The 19,428-nt window shown below is 42.0% G+C and overlaps 1 protein-coding gene across 1 annotated transcript; it reads right to left on the bottom strand.

The window, feature by feature from the left end:
* Positions 1-488: 488 nt before the first annotated feature.
* Positions 489-19,254, bottom strand: KLHL30 (kelch like family member 30). Its single transcript, XM_070754037.1, has 7 exons — positions 18,481-19,254; positions 16,391-16,550; positions 9,369-9,455; positions 8,136-8,291; positions 6,095-6,283; positions 5,455-5,600; positions 489-728 (listed from the first exon to the last, which is right to left on the bottom strand). The coding sequence occupies exons 1-7, from the start codon at positions 19,252-19,254 to the stop codon at positions 489-491; spliced, it is 1,752 nt and encodes a 583-aa protein (XP_070610138.1).
* Positions 19,255-19,428: the final 174 nt, after the last annotated feature.

The following is a 19,428-nucleotide window of genomic DNA, read 5'->3' as shown; positions in this document are numbered from 1 at the left end:
AGATTACCCTACTGGCTTTGTGGCTAAGGCAGGACTAGAATTCATAGTCTCTCAGATTCTAGCTGATGCCTCAACAACTACACCAACCTAGCTCTTAATAAATAAATATGAAATCTTCATTCATAAATTACAGTCTACCATGTGAGACGCAGAACACCTAATCTCTCCAAAGCTTCAGTCAGAGCAGTGGAGCTGTGAGACCTCATATCAAACATTGTGATCATGATCTGCAAATTTGCACTAATCAGGTGACCCAGAAGATGAACCTCCAAGTGGCCTCAACAACTCTCCAAAAGAATGCAAGTGAGCTGCTGTCTGCAAGGAATATAAATCCTTCCCTTCCCCACCATCCAGTCAGAGCTGAAGAAGCTTCTTGGACGAGAAGTGAAATTTCTTTTTAAAAAATCAATAACAACGAAGTCCAGTTGCCTCCTGAAAAAGCACCTTTGGGACAACCATGACTTGGATGACTGAGAATCTCCATAGACTCAGGACTGAAAAGGTTCCCTCCACTTTGAAGTATCCATGAAGATGGAAGAAGATGCGTGGTAGAGCCATAAACATGGAAGTGACCCTTCCCTTGTCCAAACATCCTTGGCACAATCATACATTTCCATCTCTACTTGATAGTCGCCATCCATTCCTTTCCAGTAGCCACCTGTGACAAAAAGCTTACTACCAAGTGGTACCATTCCACCATTTTCATGCAAAGTATGAAGCTGTTGCACCTAAAAAATATTAGATGAGTCATGTTGGGATATTTTAAGAAGATAGCTTAATTTACACATAGAGCAGCAATAGATTAAGAAGCAGGCAATCATATAGAATTTATATCTTGTTGGCAGCGGGGGGCACATTTGTGTGCTGGGATGATAAAACTGTCACATGCATTAAAAATTTAAATATACCCCAAAACCACAGAATTCCCCAGCCAGCATTTGGTATTGTGATTTAATAACTACTATTGTGTTTAATAACTACCGTCCAGTCTCCAACCTTCCCTTTATGGGGAAGGTTGTTGAGAAGGTGGTGGCGCTCCAACTCCAGCGGTCCTTGGAAGAAGCTAATTATCTAAGTCCTCAGCAGTCTGGATTCAGGCCCGGCTACAACACAGAAACTGCTTTGGTCGCGTTGATGGATGATCTCTGGCGGGCCCGGGACAGGGGCTTGTCCTCTGTTCTGGTGCTTCTCGACCTCTCAGCAGCTTTCGATACCATCGACCATGGTATTCTTCTGTGTCAGCTGGAGGAGTTGGGAGTGGGAGGCACTGTTCTTCAGTGGTTCTCCTCCTACCTCTCCGGTCGGTCGCAGTCAGTGTTAGTGGGGGGTCAGAGGTCGACCTCTAGGTCTCTCCCTTGTGGGGTGCCTCAGGGGTCGGTCCTCTGCCCCCTGCTATTCAATATCTACATCAAACCTCTGGGTGAGATCATCCAAGGGCATGGGGTGAGGTATCATCAACACGCCGATGATACCCAGTTATACATCTCCACCCCATGTCCAGTCAGCGAAGCAGTGGAAGTGATGTGCCGGTGCCTGTAGGCTGTTGGGGCCTGGATGGGTGTCAACAAACTCAAACTCAACCCAGACAAGACGGAGTGGCTGTGGGTCTTGCCTCCCAAGGACAATTCCATCTGTCCATCCATTACCCTGGGGGTGAACTACTGACCCCCTCAGAGAGGGTTCGCAACTTGGGCATCCTCCTCGATCCACAGCTGACATTGGAACATCATCTTTCGGCTGTGGTGAGGAGGGCGTTTGCCCAGGTTCGCCTGGTGCACCAGTTGCGGCCCTATTTGGACAGGGAGTCATTGCTCACAGTCACTCATGCCCTCATCACCTCGAGGTTCGATTACTGCAATGCTCTCTACATGGGGCTACCTTTGAAAAGTGTTCGGAAACTTCAGATTGTGCAGAACGCAGCCGCGAGAGCCATCGTGGGGCTTCCAAGATTCACCTACGTTTCTTCAACACTTCGTGGCTGGCATTGGCTGCTGATCAGTTTCCGGTCACAATTCACAGTGTTGATCATGACCTTTAAAGCCCTACATGGCAATGGACCAGATTACCTCCGGAACCGCCTGCTACCGCACGAATCCCAGCAACCGATAAGGTCCCACAGAGTTGGCCTTCTCCGGGTCCCATCAACTAAACAATGTTGTTTGGTGGGCCCCAGGGGAAGAGCCTTCTCTATGGCGGCCCCAGCCCTCTGGAACCAACTCCGCCCAGAGATTAGAACTGCCCCCACCCTCCCTGTCTTTTGTAAACTACTCAAGACTCATTTATACCGCCAGGCATGGGGCAGTTGAGATAACTCTTCCCCCTAGGCCATTACAAGTTATGCATGGTATGTTTGTGGGTATGTTTGGTTTTATAATAGGGGTTTTTAGTTGTTTTTTATTATTGGATTGTACATGTTGTGTTTATTATTGTTGTTAGCCGCCCCGAATCTATGGAGAGGGGCGGCATACAAATCCAATAAATAATAATAATAATGATGATGATGATGATGATGATAATAATAATAATAATAATAATTATTATTATTATTATTATTATATATATATATATATATATATATATATATATATATATATATATATATATATACTGAATGCTGGCTGGGGAATTCTGGGAGTTGAAGTCCAGATATCTTCAAGTTGCCAAGGTTGGGAAATACTGAGGTAGGGGATGTTTAGTTAGTGTTCATAATAAAAGCAGAACACCCAAATTCTCTCTCAGCAGCATAATCCTTTATATATTACTACTTGACCCAAGTTTAAAGTTAATACAGATTATCTAGTTCAAAACAGTAGTCAATAATAAATCAAGGTATATACCAGTGATGGCAAACCTTTGGCAAGGGTGCAACAGGTGGCACGCGTAGCCATATCTGCTGGCATGCGAGTCGTTGCCCTAGTTCAGCTCCAATGTGTATGTGTCTGGCGGCCAGCTGATTTTTGGTTTGCATAGAGGCTCTGGGAGGGCGTTTTTGGCTTCCAGAGAGCCTCCGGGGGGATGGGGGAGGGCATTTTTCCCTCCTCTGGCTCCAGGGAAGCCTTTGGAGCCTGGGGAGGGAGGGGCAAAGCACGAACCTACTAGGCCCACCAGAAATCGGGAAACAAGCCATTTCCGGCCTCCAGAGGGCCTCTGCGGGGGGGGGGGGGACTGTTTTTGCCCTCCTTAGGCTTTGAATTATGAGTGTGGGTACTTGGGCATGCGCAATAGCGCGCGCCCATGCTCTTTTGGCACCAGAGGGAAAAAAAGGTTTGCCATCACTGGTATATACAGTATATGATTAGGTGGAGAAATGTATAAATACTGTATATTGTAATGCCTACCCTGTTTCCCCGAAAATAAGACGTACCCCGAAAGTAAGGCATGTCAGAGGTTTTGCAGAATTTTCTCATATAAGGTCCCCCCCCCCCCCCCCCGAAAATAAGGAGTAGTCAAGTTTACATACGGTACGGTAGAAAAACATACGGTACCATTCAAAGCTGTTCATAGCGGTACCGTAATAATGTGGCGTCCCCTGCTGGCCCCTTCCATCGCTTTGTACCGTCCAGTACAGCAGACACAGTCTGTTGCTGTCTCACGGCCATTACAGTCTCCACTACAGTGCGTAGACTGTAGTTCCTCTGGTGGCCGGAAGCTGCAATAGCGGGAGTATACTGTTGTACCATATAAGTGCCATTGTTTGTGTGTGTGGGTGCCATATTGACAGGTACCGTACCGTAATCAGTGTACAGTACACTTTCTTTGGGGGTGTCAGCTTTTCTGCCTGTGAATTTGTCTTATTTGAGAAATATAATGCATCCCCTGAAAATAAGACGCAGCACAACTTTTGGAGCAAAAATTAATATAAGACAGTGTCTTATTTTCGGGGAAACACGGTAGATGAATGCTGTCATACTTTGGAACTGATATACTGTATGTTTATTGATGCATAGCCCTCAAGAGTCATTCTTTATTTCTCTTCCTACCTATCCAACAAGAATATACAGTATGCTGCTATATTGGGCTGTATTACATAGACTTGCTTTAACTCTTGCCTATCCATCTGAAAAACAATGAGATCATTCCAAGAAATGAGACTGTTCCTAAACAGTCCTTTAACAGAATCAAGTAGAAAATTAGTTTGGAGAGGAATTGTTTAATGACAAGTCATTACAACAACATTTTTAAGGGGCGCTGGCAAAAGCAGAACCAATGGGCAGCCAAAATAGACAGTGTTAACTACTTATTCATAAATTAAAAGAGTTGGGGAATCTGGCAGGGTATCTCCTGCACCTGTCCTGTGCATTGGAGTTATCGGGGCAATGACGCCATGTGAACAGCTGCAGATGGATTTCAGCAGGACACTGAAAACCAACCTCCCAACAACATTGCTTATATCTTCACTGAAGCCAAGCAGCCAGCAGAATAGGACCAGGTTATGTTTTTGCTTGATATACTATCATTCAAAAAACCCAGATCTTGTTTTTCTGAAACACGAATACTAGTTTATATATTAAAGACTGACAAGTCTGTTTTGCCGACCAGAGATAATTCTACTAAGGCAATCACTGCGGTAATTTGGACTGCAACTAGATGTACAATTCTGGAAGCTGAGTCCTGATTCATTTTGAAAGTGCAAGGCTGGGGAAGGTTTTCATTGTCTTGTGTATAACAATATTTAGCTGTTAGTATATTATTAGTTGTACAGTGGTAGCTCTACCTAAGAACACCTCTACTTGCGAACTTTTCTAGATAAGAACCGGGTGTTCAAGATTTTTTTGCCTCTTCTCAAGAACCATTTTCCACTTACAAACCCAAGCATCCAAAACTGTAACCAGAAAAGGCAGGGGGAAGCCTCCGTGGGGCCTCTCTAGGAATCTCCTGGGAGGAAACAGGGCCGGAAAATGTGGGGAGAAGCCTCCATGGGGCCTCTCTAGGAATCTCCTGGGAGGAAACAGGGCTGGAAAAGGTGGGGAGAAGCCTCCATGGGGCCTCTCTAGGAATCTCCTGGGAGGAAACAGGGCCGGAAAAGGCATGGAGAATCCTCTGTGTGGCCTCTCTAGGAATCTCCTGGGAGGAAACAGGGGCGGAAAATGTGGGGAGAAGCCTCCATGGGGCCTCTCTAGGAATCTCCTGGGAGGAAACAAGGCCTCCATCTTCCCTGTTGTTTTTCCAATCGCACACATTCTTTGCCTTTACATTGATTCCTATGGGGAAAATTGCTTCATCTTACAAACCTTTCTACTTAAGAACCTGATCACGGAACGAATTAAGTTCGTAAGTAGAGGTACCGTATTAGCACTAGCTTTATTTAGATGACCTCAAAAAAATCAGGTAAAATAAACACATCTGTTCTTTGAAATTCTGCAAATGATCGGTGAAGATGTAAGTAAAATATACCCAAGAATTATCCAAGAATAATTATATATAAAATAATATAATTACTCCCAATTTACCCACCTTCTGCCAGATGTTAGCATTCGGATCATACACATAGACTTTCTTTGTGTTATCACCAATAAGGTAAATGACTCCTTGCCAGGAGGCACAACAAGGAGCAGAGAGGTACTTGGGGAGAAAGGGAGATGCAATTATACTCCAGACATCTATTAAAAAATCATAAATAAAAAGAAATCATAAATAATGTTCATGAAAATCTTCACGAATCTGCGAATAAAACTCACAATTTAATTTAACTGTTCACTAAAATCATATATTAATATATTTGATGGATTGTAATTTAGATTGTTTAAGCAAAAAATATCAATAAAAGCTAAAGCCAGATAAATTCAGATTATCCTACTTTTATTATTACCATCAAACCAGAAAACAACAAATAAAGTTTCCATACATGTACATAAAACAATGTTATTGAATGTGCTGGAAGCTGCCTCCCACACAGACTCTCATATTCAGTATGACCAACACATTTGTATGATACTTGGGCAACATACTGTATTATAGGGAATGATGGATTACCATTCATCCAGCATTTAGAATCAGGTCAGAGAATATCTTTCAATGATTATATAATACAAAAGAGCTTGCTGCAAAAGCACTGCCCGCTGCTTCCTTAGAAGTATTTTCTATTCCTTCTTACCGACAGCAGGGTTGTAACATTGGAGGGTCAGTGTATTGTATTTGATAGCGCAAGAACCAATGAGGTACAACTTCCCAAGACATCCGGCGACGGCAAAATTACTGACATACTTCAAGGCAGGGCTGACAAAGCACCAGCTGTCATTGTAAGGGTCGTAGCATTCTACTTCCACAATGTCCATCGTGGTTCCTTTGAAATACATAAAAAGGGGGAGGAAAGATTGTTACATAAGGTTGCACCAATACAGGCAAAGAGCAAGGTGCAGGCTGCTCATATGAGCTTGGCTTCCTTAGTTCAACACAGGAATATCTACAGGATATACAGTATTTTTCAGTCTTAGGATAAAGACTGGTTCTTCTCTTCAAATTACATACAGCCTCATAAAAAATCTATGCATGGTATATAAGAGGTCTAAATTTGTTGTGGTTAGCTCTGGCCTAGCTCCTGCCCCAATGACTGTGGATGTGGGGGAGACATCCACATGCCGCAGGCCTGTTTTGCTCCCGGTGGAATCTGCTGATGAAGGCTCCTCTGACCAAGAAGACATGAGTGACAGGGAGGAGGAGAGTGTGGCAGACAGCTCAGAAGGAGATCAATTATCTAGCTCCTCCTTGGATTCAGAACAAGAGCTAATGATACAGCCACGCATGCAGAGAGCGATGCATAGGCAGCAACAACTGAGAGATTATTATCAAAGAAAATGAGGCCACCTGTGGTTGGGTGGGGCTGTGGTAATTAGTGAGGCTGCTATAAAGAGCAGCATGTGGGTTTGGCCATTGTGGAGGATTATCTGATCATTGTGTTTCGTGCCTGCTTTGCTGACTTCGACCTTGGTGTGTTGATTTTTCCCCGCTTTGAAACTAAAGCAGAGCAAAGTGTGTTTCACTTTGTGAAAGAAGAAGGACTGTGAATTACATCACAGCTGCAAGCTAAGTATCTCAGAACCGATAAGGGACTTGTATCAATTACCAGTTTGTTTGGAGACAAGTGTTCTTGGCTATACCAAAAGAGGGCTTAGTTTAAGTTAATTTTCGTTATAAAGAACATTGTTTTGAATTTTCAAACGTGTGTGTGTCTGCAATTTGTATCTGAATTTTCGGGAGGATTCTGCCAGAGAGCTCGACAGAACAAAAACTATCTAAGAGCACATAATGGTCTAAAATAGTTCCTATTAACCAAGATTTATCAATGTTAGTGCCTAAATACCTCTGGGAAGTCCAAAACATTTTTCTCCACAATTTTTTTTAAATGAGCCTGAATTATGGTAATCTTTTCTCACTTTTTCAGCTCTGACAATTTCACTGTATCAAAAAAAATAAAAAATAAAAAATCTTCATTCTTGTCCTCACCCTCATCCCAGTAGAAAAACAAGTCTAATCTATGATGTGTAACCACCATGTGACAGAAGTCACCTTATGAAGTGTTAGAATTTTCTAATTTAGTATCTAACGAAATGCTCCTGTGACTTTCTCTGGCAACCCACCAGGGGTGGGCTACTGCCCGGATGGAGTGGTGGAGGGAGAATGAAGTGGGGTAGCAAAAATGGGGCTCCACCCCAGAGCACCCAATTTGCACTGAAAGATGTCGAAAGAAAATGCAGGGCGTCCTGTATAAGCCACGCCCACAGTGTGGTAGTAAAAATTTTGGTAGCCCTTCACTGCAACCTACCCCTACCTCCAAATTGAAGAAAAAATATTTCTGGAAAATCAACTGTTACATTTTTGTGCATTCTGTTTCTTTCTCTTGGGCCTCTGCAGACCTATGCCTGTAGAGCAGTGTTTCCCAATCTTGACAACTTGAAGATATCTGGACTTCAACTCCCAGAAGTCCCCAGCCAGCGGATGCTGGCTGGGGACTTCTGGGAGTTGAAGTCCAAATATCTTCAAGTTGCCAAGGTTGGAAAACACTGCTGTAGAGTAACTTTTTCCAACTACCTGTCCTCCAGAGAAGAGTAACTACAAATCCCTTAATCCTAGCTATCAGTTAAACTGGAAAGTTCTGCATAATGAGGCTTTCTTTCATCAAATATCTCATTTCCTACCACCAATGGCATAGATCTCTCCATTGAGAACAGCACTGGCATGATTTGTTCGAGGCTTCAGCATTGGAGCAATGGACATCCAGGCACCCTTCTTAAGGCAGAAGCACCAGGACTGTGTTGTAGACCAGGTGTCATTCTGGGATCCTCTGGAGCCACCTAAAGCAGAAATAATTTATTTATTTTTATTTATTTATTTATTCATTTGTCCAATACACAATACATATGGAAGAGAATAGACATGAAGTAATATATATAAAGATAACATGTAAAAATAGATGAGAAGATATATGAAAGGAAGAAAATATATATGATATATGAGATAAAGGAAAGACAATTGGACAGGGGACGAAAGGCACACTAGTGCACTTATGTACGCCCCTTACTGACCTCTTAGGAACCTGGAGAGGTCAATCATGGATAGTCTAAGGGAGAAATGTTGGGGGTTAGGGGTTGACACTATTGAGTCTGGTAATGAGTTCCACGCTTCGACAACTCGATTGTTAAAGTCATATTTTTTACAGTCAAGTTTGGAGCGGTTAATATTAAGTTTGAATCTGTTGCTTGCTCTTGTGTTGTTGTGGTTGAAGCTGAAGTAGTCATTGCCCGATAGGATGTTGCAGCATATGATCTTGTGGGCAATACTTAAATCGTGTTTTAGGCGCCGTAGTTCTAAGCTTTCTAGACCCAGGATTGTTAGTCTATTTTCATAGGGTATTCTATTTCAAGTGGAGGAGTGAAGGGCTCTTCTGGTGAAATATCTTTGGACGTTTTCAAGGGTGTTGATGTCCGAGATGTGGTATGGGTTCCAGACAGATGAGCTGTATTCAAGGATGGGTCTGGCAAAAGTTTTGTAGGCTCTTGTGAGTAGTGTGAGATTGCCGGAGCAGAAACTACAACAATCTCACACTTAATTTATTACATAAATTATCATAGGCATTGTGAACGTAATCTGTTATTGTTTTCTGAATCGACATTTCTTCACTCCTTTTGTTTCTGAATCTTCTGGAAGCCTTCTACAATTTGCAGAATTTTAGGTAAAATGTATCTGATAAAATCATGAAGTATTCTTACATTTGCCTTTTACTGCTTGACTATGCGATCTATATGCTGTGTTGTAATATCAGTATTTTCTCTGTTATTGGTCAGGTAAGCAGAATAAGTCTCATGGGGAAACATAAAACGTTTTATAGATTTATAGAGTGCCCATAAATCCAGAAAGTTTGCTATACTTACCTGTAATGTAAATGTTGTTGTTTAGAGCGATCATAGAAAAGCCCCATTTATTATAATCTGGAAAATCAGGCAAAGCAATCCATGTTTCTAAAGGAAAAATCAAAGGTATAAATAGCCAGGTTTTGTCTTGCATGATAAAGATGGTTCTGCATAATTTCCATTTTTAGGACATTAGTAGTAATAATATATTGAACAAAACTCCAAAATCTATGGTTTCTCCCTACATATCTCTACTTTCTCTTTCCATCGTTGAGCAAGAGCAGATTCTGACCAGTTCTAGAGAACCAATAGCAGAAAGTTTGAGTACTTCTGAGAACTGGTAAATATCACCTCTGATTGGCCCTGCCCCCATCTATTCTTTGCCTCCCAAATCCCAGCTGATCGGGAAGAAATGGGGATTTTGAAGTAACCTTCCCCTGGAGTGGGGAGGGAATGGAGATTTTACAGTGTCCTTCCCCTGCCATACGCACCAAGCCATGCCATGCCCACAGATCCGGTAGTAAAAAAATTGAATCCCATCACTAAGCAAGAAACATGTCCTATATGCAACTTTATATCTTCAATCAGTAACAAAGATCTAGAGATTAAGATTCTCCTTAGCCCGATATTTTTTCTTTTCCCAGCTTAACTTTAATTCCTAGTCAAGTAGCTGGCTTTTTATTATTTTATAATGTGCTATAATAAATAGCAGTTTACACTATTCCAATGACATACTTTGTGTATGCTGGCCTTTTGTGACATACTAGATTAGATTGGATTGGATTGGATTGGATTGAATTAGACTAGACTAGACTAGACTAGACTAGATTAGATTAGATTAGATTTGTATGCTGTCCCTCTCCGAAGACTAATGTTCAAGTTGGTCTCTCAGCCTATTGGTTGATTGGTTTCTCTGTTGTGGTTTATTGATTATTTGATCATTAATAGGAAAGATACTGTATATTTGGACCTCTAACCCATAATACTTTAGTTGTTGTGATTTATTTTTTAAATTAATTTGAGTTCTTCTGCTGTTATTTAGTTTTCATTGTTAATTGCCCAGAGGGATGCAGTAGTGAAATGAGAGGCATTACACACTGTTTAAATAAATAATTACATAAAATATATTTAGGCAAGTATTGAAAAGTCCGTATCACAGAGCCAATAATAACAAATGAGTAAAGCACCACAATGAAAGGTGTAATGGGCAGAAGGGCTGATAGAGCGGAAGACAACAACGATTTCCCCATGAATTTTAAATATAGATACAAATGGCAATATAATAACAATTTAAGAGTAAGCAAAGACAACAGCAGGAAAAATAGATTTTCATGATGAATTTCAGGACAGGAAGATGCCACTGTGCACATATTCAAACAGAAAATCCCCATAAAGTTAAGGGTAATGTGTTGCCATAACAAGTATCTCTAACTGGTCAGTATTATGTTAACAGAGAGAAAGAGCAGGATTATAATAAGGAGCAGAGGATAAAATACAAGGCAAGGTAAGGTTATATAAGATTGAGAATTTCTGCTGAATATAGATGAATATGAACCTTAAAAATATTTGATTATGACTGTTATTTGGATAAAATTCAGAAAACTGGCCTTTAAAAAAAAGAAAGCTCTGAAAGGAACAATTGCGTCGGATGCCGGAATAAACATAGAGACCACAGAGCTGGGATTTATGGGTCACTTAATTAATTTAAATCTGGACCTGCAGAGGAAAATCAAATGGGGCAGAACTCACGTTCCAAACATTCTTGGGCAACTACGGATGATGCTCTTTGCTGAGCAAAGGAATGATGCCCTTTGAAAAGGCCTTGACCTTCCTTGCTCTTAGCCACACCCAAGGCATGTGGGAGGGCTCCCCCTGGTTTGTCGCCTGTAGGCTTGCGGCAGGTGAGCCCCAAGGGCACCCCCTCCCCAATCACCCAAGCCGGGTAGGCCTTGAGCTCTTGGTGATGGGCAGCCCATCACCTTCCAAAAGGTGCCCTAAAGAAGACCACACAGTTGCTGTTAGCTGTGATTAGAGGGATTTAATCAAATTGACCTAATTCTAGTGAAACGATACTGCCAAGCACCGCCTAACCACTCCACTCCCCATCCCCCAGTGAGGAATAGGCAAAAAAATTCCTACTCGGCCCCCGAAGGTGACCACTAGTCACACTGAGATAAAGTGGGGAAAGGGCAGATGTCTGCAACAATGCCGGCAAGCCTTTGAAAAGAGGGCAGAGAGCGGTGAGCAGGCTCTTTGTACTGGGACTCACCGCCCGGCCCTCAGGCCTCCATCCTGCCCTGCACCGAGCACTGGATATGCTGGGTGATTGTGCTCTCTAGCACGATCACCTTCACCTCCTTCATCCGTGGGGGTGGCCGTGTTGTCCAGCCCCGCCACAACTGTTGGCCCGCCTCTAGCAGCTAGCCTTGAATTAGTATGAACAACTCAAAGGAAGAGATTATTGGGGATAAATAATAAGTTTAGCCAAGGTGGAAACAAAGAATGGGTTCCATTTTTGTAAGTTGTACATGAAGAAGTAAATTGGCAATGCATGAAAAATGGGGTACTGTCAGTGGAGAGAGAGCTAATATACTTCCTTGATCTCTGGGTTTGCAGTGATTTTGTTAATGATACTGAGAAGAATGTGGAAAGGAACCTTGGAAGTAAAGCTATACAATTTATTCAGATGATGAATTGTTTAACTGAATCTATCATATTTCTCTCTCTCTCTCTCTCTCTCTCTCTCTCTCTCTCTCTCTCTCTCTCTCTCTCTCTCTCTCTGTATCTATATATATATATATGCCTTTTTGAGAGGAATATTGCTACTACTATTAATAATTGTTTATATAGAAAAAATTAATTTGTTTCTTATAATAAGCATCACCATCTGGCAATCCCAATCACATTGCAGTATTACATTCAATCAGCATTTAATGACAATTGTGTAGATCAATTCAATGCGTGGTCCCTTCGCAGAAAGGACTGGCCAAATATTTCTCTAAAAATAAACATTTTTAGCACTGATTTATTAGAACTGTTGTATATAATACCCAGATACGTTTTGTCAATAATTATGTAAGGGCATTATTTGTTTCTATGTTCACAATATTGCTAACATCACCCTAAAATTACATCATCTTTTCCAGATTACACCAAGGATCCAGAATTTAGAGTCCTAACCTCTAAATTAGTTCCTCTTCCAACTTCAGTGAATTCGTAGGCCAGTCTGACAGGTTTCACTGTCAATGTGAGCCTGGGAGGAATGCAGTTGCTTCACAATAACAAACAGCCCAAGGAAACCCAGAACATTACATCATCTGGAAATCTAAGTTGCCTGTGGCAACGTCAGTAATTCTACATTAAACCCAAACACATGATTGTTTCTGCCCACACTAACATTTCTTTTATTGAAAGTAGTGTTGCATAAGTGCTCTTTGATGGTTGCTTTGTAGTTATAGACTTATTTCCCCACCTCTCCTTTCACTTATTGAATGAGGCAGAAGAAAAAGCCCTACATGGGATACACTCCAAGACCAGGGAAGTATTAATACCACTCTACTACGCCCTGGTCAGACCACATCAGGAGTATTGCATCCAGTTCTGGTCACCACACTTCAAAAGAGACATTGAAACTCTGGAGAAGGAGCAGAAAAGAGCAACCAAAATGATTAGGGGACTTGAAACCAAGACTTACAAAGAGAGATTGCGGGAACTGGGCATGGATAGCCTAGAGAAAAGGAGGGGCAGAGGGGATATGATAGCTGTATACAGATATATGAGGGGTTGCCACAGAGAGGAGGGGGACACTCTATTCTCCAGAGCACCAGAGGGCCGGACGAGGAACAATGGCTGGAAGCTGACCAAAGAGAGATTCAACCTAGAAGTAAGGAAGAACTTCCTGATGGTCAGAGTGATCAATCAGTGGAACAACCTGCCTGAGGAGGTTGTGAACTCCCCAACTCTGGACACTTTCAAGAGGAGATTGGACTGCCATTTGGCTAGGGTGCTTTAGAATTCCTGCTCACGCAGGGGGTTGGACTTGATGACCTGCATGGTCCCTTTCAACTCTAACAATAAATAAATAAACAAACAAACAAACACACAAACAAACAAACAAACAAACACACAAACACACAAACACACAAACAAACAAGCAATGCCAGCTGGCAGGTCCTAGGGCAGTGATGGCGAACCTTTTTTTCCTTGGGTGCCGAAATAGCATGTGCGAGTGCTCACACCCATAATTCAATGCCTGGGGAAGGCGAAAACAGCTTTCCCTGCCCTCCCCCCCCCCATTAGCCCTCTGGAGGCCAGAAACAGCCTGTTTCCCAATTTCTGGTGGGCCCAGTAGGCTTGTGGTTTGCCCTGTCCAAGCTCCAAAAGCTTCCCTGGAGCCAAGAGAGGGTAAAAACGCTCTCCCCCATCCCCTCAGAGGCTCTCTGGAAGCCAGAAACGCCCTTCCAGAGCCTCTGTGCAAGCTAAAAATCAGTTAGCTGGCACACACATGCATGTTGGAGCTGAGCTAGGGCAACAGCTCGCGTACCAGGAGATACGGCTCTGCGTGCCACCTGTGGCACCCGTGCCATAGGTTCGCCATCATTGTCCCAGGGGTAGAGCCTTCTCTGTGGTAGCTCCAGCTGTTTGGAATCAACTCTCCCCAGAGATTCGCACTGCTCCCACTCTCCTGGCCTTTCGGAAGATGCTGAAGACACATCTGTGCTAGCAGGCTTGGGGCTGTTGAACATAGACCCTCTGCTCCAGCCCATGTTATGAGAGAGACATGGATGGATGTGACTGAATGGTTTTAATGACATGGGTTTTTAGCACACAAGAATTAGAGAGATGAGAAGGAAAATTTTACATAAATGGTACTTCACGCCAGTAAAACTAGCACACTTCCAGAGGAAAGGAAAAGGAAACTGTTGGCACGGTTGCCAAATAAAAGGAGTTTTTATGCATATGCTCTGGGAATGTGTTGAAGTTCAAAAATTTTGGAAGGAAGTACAGAATGAAATTAACAATATGCTAAACATTAATTGGATAATCACGAAAGAATTAGCAACACTAGTTAAACATGGGGAATTACGAGAATTTAGAGAAATCAAAACAGCAGCTTTGGAAAGCGCTCAAGCAGTAGTGGTATTAGGGTGGAAGGACAGCAATAAATGGACAATCCAGAATTGGTACTGGTACATGGTGGACCACATTCATTTTGAAATTACGGAATTAAGATTAATTAACTGTGATGAAAATAAATTGGAGAAGCTGATGGCACGATGGAATAAGGTGAAAGATTTTATCTTACGTAGAATACATGACGACAATGTGAAAAATAAACTCCAATCACTCTTTGTATGTAAAGAAATGTAAACCAGAGCTAAGGAAGAAATTGAAATTTACTTTAAATAACTGAACCCCCTAAATGGTGGAAGGGTTATTGGTGTTGGGCACTTTTTCTTTAAGTTTTTTTGTTCGTTTGTTGTGATAAAATTTAATAAAAAAACTTATTTAAAAAAATGACATGGGTTTTTAGCTTTATTAATTGGATTTAGTATGTTTAATGGATTTTACTTTTAAATTGCCTTAGTTTTAACTTCCATTTCTATTGTGTCATGTTTATGTATTTTTTATTTTGTAAGCCTCCCTGAGTCTCCAGAGAAGGGCGACCTAGAAATTGAAATAATAAATAAAGAAAGAAGGAAAAGGCTTATAATTGGGCAATCAACATATATAGATCACAGTTAACAAACATGACCTAGTTTTATAGATATTGAGAGGTTTTGATGTTAATTCCAATGAAATTCCACAAAGGAAAAGAAAACAAAGTAAAAACATGTTGATGTGTTCAACAGAGCAACAGACAGAACCCAATATTGTAAACTTTCTGAACGTTCCCCTCTCCACCTCCTCCCTGGAAAAGATATTCCATCCATAGTATAAACGTGACGACACCAAAAAGCCAAAATGTATGTCCTGCCTTTTCAGATTTGTGCCACGATCCCACCCAAGGTTGTTTGATAGTGAGATGGATAGCATATAAATTTTAAAAATAAATATTTTTTCCCAATTCTATAACACTACTGTTGTTGTTGTGCACTGAAATGCTCAGTAGCATGAGCTAGGGTAGGGGTCTCCAACCTCGGCAACCTCAAGACTCGTGGACTTCAACTACCAGGAATCTGGGAGTTGAAATCTACAAGTCTTAAAGTTGCCAAGCTTGAACTAGAGTAACCTTTACAATGTTCCGGTTTGAAATAAAGCTGTTCTGGTGCGGTATATTAGGGAATGTTGCGGTTAGCTCTGGCCCAGCTCCTGCCCCTAGGAATGTGCTGGTGGATGTGGGGGAGACATCCACATGCCGCAGACCTGTTTTGCTCCCGATGGAATCTGCCGATGAAGCCTCCTCTGACCAAGGCAACATGAGTGACAGGGAAGAGGGGAGTTTGGCAGACAGCCCAGGAGGAGATCAATCATCTGTATCATCTTTGGATTCTGAACAAGAATTAATGACACATCCACGCATGCGTAGAGTGATGCATAGGAGACAACAAGGATCATTACAAGAGAAAATGAGGCCACCTGTGGTTGGGTGGGGTTCCAGTAATTAGGGCTGCTGTTATAAATAGCAGCATGTGGGTTTGGCTGTTGTGAAAGAGTATCTGATCGCAGTTCGTCAGGAATCCTGGGTTTCTGGTTTCTGGACTTAGCTTGTTGATTTTTTCACGCCTTTGAAAACAAAGCAGAGCAACCTGTGTGTGTGTGTGTGTGTCTCACTTTTTTGGAAGAAGAAGGGGTGTGAAGTTTCTTCACAGCTGCTAACTAAACATTTAACGACTGCTTAAGGTTAATTCTACAGACTACCCAGTTGTTTTGGGACGAGTGCTCTTTGCAATACAAAAAGAGTGCTTAGTTTATTTTGAATTTTGGGATAAAGAATTTTTTTTTGAATTTTCAAACGTGTGTGTCTGAAATTGGTACCCTTGAATTTTCGGGAGGCTCCTACCAGAGAGCCCAGCAGAACAGGGAAGATTTCTGATACTTACTAGTGTGAGTATTATAAAAAGCAAAATTTCTGGAGAAGTGTGGTGGCTCTTCATCTTCATCGTTTTCTTCCAAAGCTCTGCCTCCCACAACCACCAGCACCTCTTCTAGCTTCTGTGGAAGGGCATTCAGTCGCTGCTGGACAAAGGGCTTGTTCTCTGCCTTAGAGTCACAGAGGAGAAAATAGAAACCTTCTCAGTTGCGTTTTTTTCAACATTTTGTATGTTGTACATTTAAAATTGTAGGATGGCATTTGGTAAAGGAAAACCTTCTAGCTCAAGCAAAGCAGGAAGTTCAGTCTACTCTTAACGTGCATGAACACTCTGTTGATTTCTTCCAATATCCCTTCCCACTTATTTTGTACTTTGAACACACTTGGACCCCACATTATTATTATTTTTTTAAGAAAAGGGAAAGAAAATAATAGAATTGTGCATTTTTAAAGTGCCTTCCTCTGATATCTCAATCAGGTAGTGTTATGGGGCACGTATCCCTCTATTCAGGTGTTTTTCAACCAGTGTGCCGTGGGACATGGTCAGGTGTGCTGCGAAGAAGGAAGCTCAGGTTCCGGTCTCGCAACTTTTTGCAGAGAGAGAGAGAGAGCGTGTGTGTGTGTGAGAGAGAGAGAGAAAGAAAAAGAAAGAAAACAAGAGAGAGAGAGAAAAGAGAGAAAGAGAGAGAAAGCAAGTGTTAGAGAGAAAGAAAGCAAGAGAGAGAGAGAGAGAAAGCAAGAGAGAGAAAAAGCGAGAGAGAGAGAGAAAAAAGGAGAGGAAGGGAGAGAGAGAGAGAAATGAGCAAAAAGGGGAGGAAAAAAGAGAAATGAGAAAATGATTGAGGCAGAGAATGAGAGGAAAGAGAGGGAAACAAAAGAGAGAGAGGTGATTCTTGATTTAAAGCATATGATAAAAAGCACCCAAAGAATAAGAGAGAAAAGAACCCCAGCCCTCACCTGTTTTTGGAAATGGTTCAAAAGTGTGTATACAAACACACACACAAGGGTGGGGAGGAGACAGGGATGGAAAAAGAGAGGAGAGTATGCCCCAGGGTTTTAAAATGTAAAAAATGTGCCATGGCTCAAAAAAGTTTAAAAATCACTGCTCTATTCCAATTCAATTACACTTGGTAAACATAGAACAATCATTCATCTACAGTTGATCATGTCAGTGGGACTTTTCAAAATCAACTTTTTTTGTCCCCCAGGTTGCTTTCTGTGCTGCAGAGAGATCCTAATTAGGATGATAATAACAATTCTAACATTTTAAAATATATTCTGAAGAATACTTTGTTTATTAAAAAATAATGCAAGTGTAATCACGATGATGATGACGATGTTATCCATTCAATCCATGGATTGCTGAAAGAGTGTAGGCGCACGTTATTGTGCATGAACGAGTGCCCACATCCATAATTCCATGCCCGGAGAAGGCAAAAGCAGCTTCCTCCGCCCCCCTGGAGGACAGAAACGGCCTGTTTCCCAACTTCTGGTGGGCCCAGTAGGCTCGTGTTTCACTCTTCCAGGCTCCAAAGGCTTCTCTGGAGCCGGGGAGGGTAAAAATGCCCTCCCAAATCCCCCCCAGAGTTCTCTCTGGGAGCCAAAAACACCCTCCCAGAGCCTCTGTGTGAGCCAAAAATCAGCTGTCTGGCACATACGTGCACGTTGGAGCTGAGCTAGGACAATGGCTTGCCTGCCAGCAGATTTGGCTCCATGTGCCACCTGTGGCACCAAGCCATAGGTTCACCATCACTGTAGTATACTATCAGTCACCCTCTATCTACCAGCCCAGCCATAGTCGAATAAGCCCAGATATTTTTCTAAGTAGCTAGTCTTTCTTGGTTTCTGAAACCTTAATGTTCCTAACTAGTCCAGGATGGGCTGTTAAAAAGAAATGCTATCTTTTTTGCTCGGACAAGAATATGAGTCTTTGCCAGTTTAACCAAATTTTAAATAAAAGCTGAGTGATTTTGTAAGTTCATCTTTATATAGAAAGAAAACTAATCATTGGTGCAGGGATTCTGTTGTCTACCTTCTAGCCATCAAAGTAAACTAGAATTGGGTAAAAAAAACCACAACATAGTACCTCCAAACACTTACCGTGCTCCGATGTCTAGCAATGATAGTCTTGCAAGCTTCTGATTCTTGAATCAGTGGTTCAGATGACAACATGTTTTGCAGATACTGATCTGGCAATGAAACCAAATGCACTAGATCAAGAAGCTCTGGAAGATGCACCATTCTGGTCAATTTTTCGTACTTGACCCACCTGAGCACAGCTTCAACTAGGCTCTGTTCTTTTTGTACTTGCAGTAGGTTGTTCGACAGATAAACAATTAGCCTCTCTTTTGATAGTTGGAGAAACTCCTCCTGTTGAGATACAAGTTCAAAATTTTCTTGCAAAAATGTCCAGGCCTCCGATGAAATCTCCAAACAGCCATGCATCTCTCCAAACTCACAAATGCCTAAACAGTTGGTTGCATCCATCTGCTGTCTCAAGTACCGACTGCAAACTTTCTGGATGACGGGGAAGTGGAGTTGGCTGGATGTCCTAATCAAGGCTTCCACGTTCCCCTGGTTGATGGTTACTTTTCCTGTGTAAGCAAAATTAAGCAAGGACTCCATCGTGATAGGATCTACGTCTTTGATCTCTACACGGGCTGAAAAGCTTTCCATAAAGTCACCGGCAAACATAGCATTGAAGTACTGACTACAGAGAGCCAGGATACTGCGGTGGCAAGGGAATTCATGTTCCCCAACAATCAAGGTGACATCCGAGAGTTTGGGGTTGGAACGGAGGCTCTGTAGACCTTCCAGAATAGATTGAGGATGGGATGGAAGGCAAAAATCAAAGTCGTCGATGTTCCTCACCATGGTAATATTCTTTCTGCAAAAGGCTCTAATTCTGTACTTGTAGATGATTTTAGATGCTCCCAATAGAAAATATTTTTTCTAATCCTGTTCACAGGATAAAATTAACAAAGTCAACATGGGCCTTTCAAAATAACTCCATGTTTAAAGTATGCAATCCAATATTTATTTTTATTT

This window comes from Erythrolamprus reginae, chromosome 5 (genome assembly GCF_031021105.1).
Source record: "Erythrolamprus reginae isolate rEryReg1 chromosome 5, rEryReg1.hap1, whole genome shotgun sequence".
Classification (NCBI taxonomy): Eukaryota; Metazoa; Chordata; class Lepidosauria; order Squamata; family Dipsadidae; genus Erythrolamprus; species Erythrolamprus reginae.
This window is presented reverse-complemented; position numbering and strand designations above follow the sequence as displayed.

Bases quoted from the DNA above. Each gene is read 5' to 3' on its own strand.
- KLHL30 (XM_070754037.1), bottom strand. From the start codon at position 19,254: ATGGTGAGGAACATCGACGACTTTGATTTTTGCCTTCCATCCCATCCT. The intron at 16,551-18,480 runs GTAAGTGTTTGG...TGTGACTCTAAG, and splicing joins TTGCTAGACATCGGAGCACG to GCAGAGAACAAGCCCTTTGT. The intron at 6,284-8,135 runs GTAGGAAATGAG...TGTATTTCAAAG, and splicing joins AGAGATCTATGCCATTGGTG to GAACCACGATGGACATTGTG.